This window comes from Neltuma alba, unplaced genomic scaffold, assembly GCF_004799145.2.
Source record: "Neltuma alba isolate B1F8T4 unplaced genomic scaffold, ASM479914v2 tig00012407_pilon, whole genome shotgun sequence".
Taxonomy (NCBI): domain Eukaryota; kingdom Viridiplantae; phylum Streptophyta; class Magnoliopsida; order Fabales; family Fabaceae; genus Neltuma; species Neltuma alba.
The window spans coordinates 34,748-43,314 of NW_021636899.1; the positions used below are offsets into that span (position 1 = coordinate 34,748).

Below are 8,567 nucleotides of genomic sequence, written 5' to 3' on the forward strand. Positions count from 1 at the left end.
TTCAATCTGAAGCTTTTTCAGCAGCTGATACAATTATACAAATCATGACTCCTTTACTGTTTCTTCATCTTATAGAGCAATTAATAGAGGAACATAAATGAAATGCCCAAGAATTTACAATGCAAATTTATCCATATGGACGACACCCGCAAGGTCTGCAATACTAGCACACAATAATTACACATTGAACATGTCCCCTTGCTTCATCTCGTCGGCTTCTCTCCGACCACACGAAGCCACTCTCAGTTCTTCACCACGCCCCTTCCAGATTGGGTGATCAGCAATCTTATCCCAGAGCAGGAAACTCTAGGAAGCTAGAAACAAGCGGGTTTTACTTTCCACATCTTATTTTTGCTGTTCAATCTTCGTTACCGCCGAACGTTCCACAGAACGGATTGACAATGTCAATGAACATGAAGATAGGCGACCAATTCCGGGCCTGACGAGAATTCCATTTAACTAGTACGAATATGAAGTTTTTATCACTTCCGATGACATTTATTGAATAAACTGGGAAAACACATTAGATGTGAATCTAATTAGCTGAAATCCTACGAATGCCCGTGTTCATCGGTAATAAAAAGGTTGAAGTTTGCGTTTACCAATAGAAAAAAAATTACAAATAAAGCCATGAAAACTATAAAATCTCATATCAAGAATCGTAACAACACATTAATTTGTCAAGATAATTTACAAATGACAACAAATTTTTATTAAAATTTTTATTCTAACATCTCGCCAATTTTCAGTCTCCTTTTTTTGTGTGGTAATTTTCCCTGATTAATATGGCTGCCGGCTAATGATACATTGGTTATTGGCATCAAAAGGTGATTAATCTTGATAATATTTCGTCCGTAGTCGCCATGATTATACTCATTGTACGTACTTTTTCTATCTACACATTGGGAATATCACGTAACAAGCATCTTCAGAGGAATATGTGATGAAGATCTCTTGTTTCCCAAACCCTTTTCAAATATTTTGGGTCATAATCACAGAATAAAAGAGAAAGTGGTACGGTGATATTAGTTCCTTTTCTTTCTTGAACTTCCGACTGATATTAACAGATCTTGAGGAGTTGAGGTACTGGACTTCTAGTACAACTCCTCGGTTTTCGTAATGTATACCTTAGTCTTCGTTTCTCTTGGTTTATGAGGATATCTTGCGCAATACCTTCAGCCAGCATATGGTAACCTGCAAAGTAATTGATTATAGCAGTTTATTGTTAAGTGCTAAGCTCAAGTTATAAAATGGCTCTCAATTTGAAAAACCGTTTATAACCAACAAAGTCTTCAGGATTGCGGACAAATGATAAATTCTTACAGAATTTACTAGTGAACACACCAACATAGGCCCAGTCAGGAATGAAATGATGATAGATTATTAGGTTAATAATAAAAAAGATTAATATCATATTTAGTTCTCAAACATTTTGATCCTTGAAATTTGACATCATTCCCGTCGGCCTAAAGATTTTTTATTCCTAAAACAAAATTTCAATAACCAAAACTACTCGTTTCAAGTTTTAAGAATCGAGACCAAAACCTAGTTAAATTTCAGCAATAAAAATAGCATTAACCCCATCTAGTAAAATCTTGACAAATCCCAAGATCTTAAACACTAATGAACCTAATTAGTAGTTCTTTGCAGTCCTATTATGTAGTTAATGATTTCTCAGAAATTTTGCAGGAGTGGACTTACCCCAGCTTGAGCGATGTGTCTGAGCTGTCGCAGTCTTGAGGGGGTCCCGAGGAGTTGCATGTGACAGTGATAGATTCTGATGACTGGCCTTCCTCATTATTGACGATGTCAGACTCGGCCCCACCTAGCCTGTTACCATCAGATAATTGCTCCACCTAGGGTCCACACAGGTATTTTTGTTAGAAATCGCAGATAAAAGATTTAACGGCAGAAGATAACGAGAAACTCTAGCAGAAGTCTCTCCATAAGCAAAAAATGAGGAGTAACCAGAGAAGGATTCCATACTTGACGCTTTAACAGCTCATTCTCTTCCATCAGCTCCATTCCCTGAGTTTCACGGTTAAATTACAAAAAAACAAGACAAGGACCAAAGAAGTACCAATAACAGACTTCATATAAAATGAAATCACCGATACTAACCTTTCTCTTGAGATCACTGATCTCAGTCATTATCTTCTCTTCCTGAGATTAATCATTTAAGACTTAGCTTAAATCGAGTATGACCAGCAATCAAGGCAATGATTTAAGGAGGACAACGCAGGATGAAGTAAAAGACCTTCTTTTCTATTACACGGCCCAATCCGGACTCGAGAGACCTCTCTAGTTGCTGCAATTCCCGGATGTTCAAACCTTGCAGATCTTCTCCTCTCATCTGTCTACACGGTTCAAGTTACATGTTAACTCCAATTACCATGACAAAAAAAAAAAACTACTTGAAGGAATTGAGAGGATACACCTAAGTTGACGGCTCTTCTCAGCAACTTCCTTGCTCAAGCTGGTGTAATTACTGTTCTCAACTAGCTGCAAAACATTAGAGACTTTAAGTAGACAAGTTAAAGAGGATCATAAATCAAAAGCCCTTCTAGAACAAGAGTTTATATAATAAGGGTTTGGTTCCTAGAAATTTCCCAGATTCTCATTTTTCCATCTTTTCATTTTTCAATTTTCATCGCCAGTACTTATGACAACCACAAGGTTCATATTTTTCCCACAGATAACTGAGGGCGGAATTCTCTCCCATTGTGTCGAATTCACCACTTCATTGAGATAATCTCAACTATATACCAAAAGAGATAAATAATAATTAATAATATTAAGTAGCATTTGGTTCGGCAAAAAATATCAGGCAAAAATAGTCTATAAGGAAACGAATACAACTAACAGGAATTTCAGAAATATTTCAGTATTTGGTTCAGCCATATAGTTTGAATTGAACGCAGGAAACTCACAGCTGAGGGTTGTCAATGAACATGAAAGGGGCAATCGATGAAGGACCCAAACAACTTCAATTATATGTCATAAATAACGTAAAAAGGAATGCAATCGGGACGCCTCCATTAGAACGAGTTGCAGTTTTCCACAAACCCGAATTTCTATCATATTATGCTCGCGTAAAACATGTATAGCAGAGTACAGAAAACGGACCTGGAATTCAAGAGACGGTGGTCCTGGTTTTGTTAAGTTCTTCGACTGCAGATGATATTTGCCGAGTAGTTCCTTTTTGCTTCAAAAGACAGACAGAGAATCATAGTCACATTCTGGAATTCACCCATGTGAGAAGACAAATTCTAGATGCACGTTTACTACTCTAAGCTGCCTTAACATATGACGGAAATATATAGCTTTACATTTATACCGCAAAAACCAAAAATGGACAACGAACATCAAAATTCATGCTTTCCATTTAGAATTACTCACGGTTTGCATAATTATTATGATGTAATAATTTCATCCCTCCACCACTAAATTGGACCTCTCTTTGATATGTATTATTACTGTCACTTGCATTCTATTTCGACATTGAACTAATGCCATGAGATTCGTTTTGACATTTGTGACACAATGCCCATATTGTCCCATTCTTCTCCCCTCCTCGCATTCCGCTGAATTCAGCTTCCAAATTATATTCCCTTCATTTATTGCCCCATCCCCGGGGGGGGGGGGGACATATTTTTTGGTAGACTTACCGCTTAATGTCAGCCGTAAATTACTCAGGCGGCTTCAAGAAGTTATTATGAAAATTTCACACTTGATTGCTGGTCAAGAACATAAAAGTAAGCTGAGGCAGCGAGAAATTCCGGGAGTACTCAAGCACAATCACTTACAAGGCAAGGACGTATTTGGTGCAAAATGATGGTAAACCAAGCGGAACACAAAAGGCAAAATGAATATGAATAGACAAAAAATATATTAGAGTCATAGGAATAATTAATAATAGGGTTACATAACATAATGACAAACTCGAGGCAATCTTTTTGAGGAATAATCATCTATGCCTCAGATCCAAATAAGACATAATCATAGCTGTATTTCTAGCACTTGGGTCTCAAGGTTTGGCATTATGGAAGGCTATCTTTAAGAGACTAGCGCAGCTAGTTCATTCAAATGCATTAAGCTATGGTTAAGATCATGAATTTTTGGAAGTTGTGAATAGTGCTAGCCATCTAATCAAGTCAGATCTGTTCGTAAGGTCTGAAGATAGTTTGTGGGTGCAGATTCAAACCTCCACTGAGATGCATTAAAATAATTAAGATTAAAAAATGGCGGTGAAATGCTTCTTCTGCAGACTTGATATATGCTGATAATGCATAACACATGCCTAACTATAAGGGTACTGCGCACCGAGTGCTCCCACTATATTTATAATCACATTTTTCAATGTTTCAGTCAGAAAATCTTCCCTCTGAGTGGCTTTTAGGATTCTAATAAGCACTTGATAAAAATGTTGGCAACAGTTATCCACAGCAAATGAGCCATACATATTCTCTAAGGACCACAAACAAGAAGGAAAAAAGAAGAGAAGGAATAAAGGTAACCAAGTTGAGAATTATTATTGCAGATGGCTGAGCTATAGCTGCTTTAGCACGACCACCTCTAATTATTTTTTGCCAGCGAACATACCAATGAAGGCAGATTTAAATGAAAGCAAAGCATCATAGTGTACCTTCTAAATGTATCAAACAAGAAACACGGGAATATGTCTCTCAACTAAGTAATCAAAGTTCCCCATCCTTCAAATATCATAATGAACCTAATCGCAGTTAAGTTTCTTTAACAAGTTATTTAAGTTAGGTTGCTTCCTTGCTATCTACATCCTATGAATATTGTCCGTCAAGTTCTAGTTGGCTGTTTGCGAATATGTATTCTCATGCTCACGTATTATCGTCATTTTCTTCATCCAGCCGCGACCATCACGTATGTGAAAAACATCAAATAATCAAGCAGGAAAGAGTACGACACAATGAATCAGAAAAAAGCTGAAAACATACAAGACGGAAACTAGTATTGCCGTCTAATAAATAGTTGCACCGAGACGTTTCAGAAGCATTATTACATAAATATTTTACAACCTTCGTAGACCTGCCATCTTACATTAGCTTTTCATATCAGCATTTCTTCAAGAGTTCACCACTATCAGATTTGCCAGCTGCCATATTGTTTGTAGCTTCGGCACATCTCTTTTCGTTTTAATTGCCAAACAAATTAAATGAAAAGTCTGAGTTTCACGATATAATAGTATTCATCATCTTCCCCGTCAACGTTTTAACATCAGCGCACTTCTAGTTTTTTTTCCAGTTAAGAATGGCAATGGCTATACTGCTTCTATGTTCATATAGGTTTATTTTATGGTTATTCTGAACACTTGCGACATTAGCAAGACATACTAACGGTGATGCAAATAGCCAAGCAATGAAACCCATCAACTCGAGACATACTTTGGGAGAAAGAGAGGGAGGGGCGGAGATAGAGAGAGAGAGAGAGACCTTGTGCTGAAGTACTCAAAGAGCTTCCCAGTTGAGGAGAAGACTATGAGGCCAACATCCGCATCACAGAGGACAGAAAGCTCCTCAGCCTTTTTGAAGAGGCCTCTGCGTCGCTTGGAGAATGTCACTTGCCTCGCTGTAGCGTTGTTGATTTTCTTAATCTGAATCTTCTCCCTCGCCATTAGATTCACCTTATTCGTACTAGCAAAACTTCAACCAGGAAGGAAAAACCGAAAAAATAGTTTTATCAACGGAGATACGAGACACAGAATTAATAAACCAACCAAAACGGAAGAAGCCCACCTAAAAAGACAAGAGAAAATCGGCAGAAAACAAATGCAAAGTTTGGAGGAAGGACTGCCTATATAAGCAGCTTTTGGGTATCTTTGAGGGAAACAAAAGCAAGAGGACGGGCCTAATAGGAGAGGGACACACGCTGAGGAAAATCAGCAGGCATTTAGCTAAATTTAGCAAAGAGCCCCAGGAGAAACCCTAGTTACGGAAGGAGCGTGTTGGGGAGATCCAAAAGGAGACAGAGGCAAAGAAATTTCGATGAAAGGAAATGGAAGAAGCGGATAAGGACGAATTTAATAAAGGTCGGATTTTGAAGGGAGAGAGATCAGAGATGTCGCTGGAAGATTTCTTTCCTTATTAAGACGAGGGAAGTGAGCCGAGGATAGTGCCTCGGTCTTGTTGGTATTTGGTACCTGTTAGGCTTGTGAGTGCGCTTTTCAGTACAAAACGCAGAAGCCCCCAATCGGAAGAGAGAGAATGTGCAAGAAGCCGGAGGATAGATTTTTTTTTTGGTAAAAAAAAAGACAACGTTTTATGGGGAAGCAGTGATGGTTAAAAAAAAAAAAAAAAAAAGAAGCAGTGACCAAGTGAAAAAATTCACAAAAAACGAATAGGTTTTAAAGTTTAGAGTTAAGTTACACGTAACACCTTAAAATATTCTTTTCACTGTATCTAATATTTTAAAATATTTTGTAATAAATTTAATAGTTTCAAGTATTTTTTTAAGTGTATTTAGTATCTCAAAAATTAAAATATTTTCTTATGTATTTAGTAACTATTAAGTTTTTTTTGTATATTCAGTACTTAAAAATATTTTTTGGTGTAGCTAGTATCAAGACAAGAAAAATCTTGGGAAAAAGACAGAAAAATGCACCTTTAACTTCAGAAGCCCAAAAACGTCCGTTGAATTCAAGAAATCCCATTTTGGTACCATGAGACCAAATTGAGATTATTATGTGAAAGGAAAAGACCAAATTGCCCTTCATTTTAAATATTATTTTTAAAATATCACAGCCTCTATTGGTCGGCTGGTCACCAGACTTCCGGCGACAGCGGTCACCGGAGCTCCGGCGACTAGCCGACAATTGGTCACCGGAGCTCCGTCGGTCGGAATTTTTTTTTTTGAAAATTTTTACAACTTCAATATAACGGTTAACAACTTTTGTAATGCTATTAACAACTTCAGTATAGTAATTAACAACAGCTTTTTTGGGAAATTCAACAAACTCCGGCGACCGGAAACAATTTTTTTGAAAATTTTTACAACTTCAATATAACCGTTAATAACTTTTGTAACGCCATTAACAACTTCAATATAGCAATTAACAACAGGTTTTCTGGGAAATTCAACAAACTCTGGCGACCGGAAACAATTTTTTTGAAAATTTTACAACTTCAATATAACGGTTAACAACTTTTGTAATGCTAGTAACAACTTTAGTATAGCAATTAACAACAGCTTTTCTGGGAAATTCAACAAACTCCGGCGACTGGAAACAATTTTTTTGAAAATTTTTACAACTTCAATATAACCATTAACAACTTTTGTAACGCCATTAACAACTTCAATATAGCAATTAACAACAGGTTTTCTGGGAAATTCAACAAACTCCGGCGACCGGAAACAATTTTTTTGAAAATTTTTACAAATTCAATATAACGGTTAACAACTTTTGTAATGCTATTAACAACTTCAGTATAGCAATTACCAATAGCTTTTCTGGGAAATTCAACAAACTCCGGCGACCGGAAACATTTTTTTTTGAAAATTTTTACAATTTCAGCATAACGGTTAACAACTTTTGTAACCCTATTAACAACTTCAGTATAGCGGTTAACAACAGGTTTTTGAGTTATATAATTTTTCAAAAAAATCTGTTGTTAACTAATATACTAAAGTTGTTAATAGCATTACAAAAGTTGTTAACAGTTATACTCAAGTTGTAAAAATTTTCAAAAAAAAATTATTTCCAGTCACCAGAGCTTGTTGAATTTCCCAGAAAACTTGTTGTTAATTGCTATATTGAAGTTGTTAACAGAATTATAAAAGTTGTTAACCGTTATACTAAAGTTGTAAAAATTTTCAACTTCAGTATAACGTTAACAATTACGTTTTTTTGAAAATTTTTACAACTCCAATATAACGGTTAACAACTTTGATATAGCAGTTAACAACAAGTTTTTAAATTCAAAAAGTGGCATTTTTATAATTTCAGTAATGCCTTTAACAAACTCAAAAACCTGTTGTTAACCGCTATACTGAATTTCTTAATAGGGTTACAAAAGTTGTTAACCGCTATATTTAAGTTGTAAAAATTTTCAAAAAAATTATTTCCGGTCGCCGGAGTTTGTTGAATTTCCTAGAAAACTTGTTGTTAATAGCATTATAAAAGTTGTTAACCGTTATATTGAAGTTGTAAAAATTTTCAACTTCAGTATAACGTTAACAATTATGGTTTTTTGAAAATTTTTACAACTCCAATATAACGGTTAACAACTTTGATATAGCAGTTAACAACAAGTTTTTCGAAGAATTCAAAAAGTGACTTTTTTATAACTTCAGTAATGCCTTTAACAAACTCAAAAACCTGTTGTTAACCGCTATACTGAAGTTGTTAATAGGGTTACAAAAGTTATTAACTGTTATATTGAAGTTGTAAAAATTTTCAAAAAAATTGTTTCCGGTCGCCGGAGTCTGTTGAATTTCCTAGAAAAGCTGTTGTTAATTGCTATACTGAAGTTGTTAATAGCAGTACAAAAGTTGTTAACCGTTATATTGAAGTTGTAAAAATTTTCAAAAAAATTGTT

The 8,567-nt window shown here is 35.6% G+C and overlaps 1 protein-coding gene across 3 annotated transcripts; it reads right to left on the reverse strand.

Annotated features, from left to right (window-relative positions):
• Positions 1 to 270: 270 nt before the first annotated feature.
• On the reverse strand, positions 271 to 6,147 carry LOC114726855 (MADS-box protein JOINTLESS). Of its 3 annotated transcripts, XM_028913577.1 has the most exons (10): positions 5,769 to 6,147; positions 5,466 to 5,675; positions 3,127 to 3,205; positions 2,438 to 2,502; positions 2,258 to 2,357; positions 2,122 to 2,163; positions 1,969 to 2,028; positions 1,702 to 1,856; positions 1,128 to 1,194; positions 271 to 510 (listed from the first exon to the last, which is right to left on the reverse strand). In XM_028913577.1, exons 2-9 carry the CDS (start codon positions 5,645 to 5,647, stop codon positions 1,176 to 1,178), a joined length of 702 nt encoding a protein of 233 aa, XP_028769410.1. In that variant the 5' UTR covers positions 5,648 to 5,675; positions 5,769 to 6,147; the 3' UTR covers positions 271 to 510; positions 1,128 to 1,175. The 3 variants fall into 3 exon arrangements, with proteins under 3 accessions (XP_028769410.1, XP_028769409.1, XP_028769411.1); XM_028913576.1 differs by lacking the exon at positions 271 to 510 and having other exon boundaries at positions 815 to 1,194; XM_028913578.1 differs by lacking the exon at positions 271 to 510 and having other exon boundaries at positions 815 to 1,194; positions 1,987 to 2,028; positions 5,769 to 6,143.
• Positions 6,148 to 8,567: the final 2,420 nt, after the last annotated feature.

Coding starts and splice junctions, on each gene's coding strand:
- LOC114726855 (XM_028913577.1), bottom strand. CDS start 5,647: ATGGCGAGGGAGAAGATTCAGATTAAGAAAATCAACAACGCTACAGCG. Junction 2,358..2,437: donor GAGAAGAGCCGTCAACTTAG/GTGTATCCTCTC, acceptor TGAACCGTGTAG/ACAGATGAGAGGAGAAGATC. Junction 1,857..1,968: donor AAGTATGGAATCCTTCTCTG/GTTACTCCTCAT, acceptor TGTGGACCCTAG/GTGGAGCAATTATCTGATGG.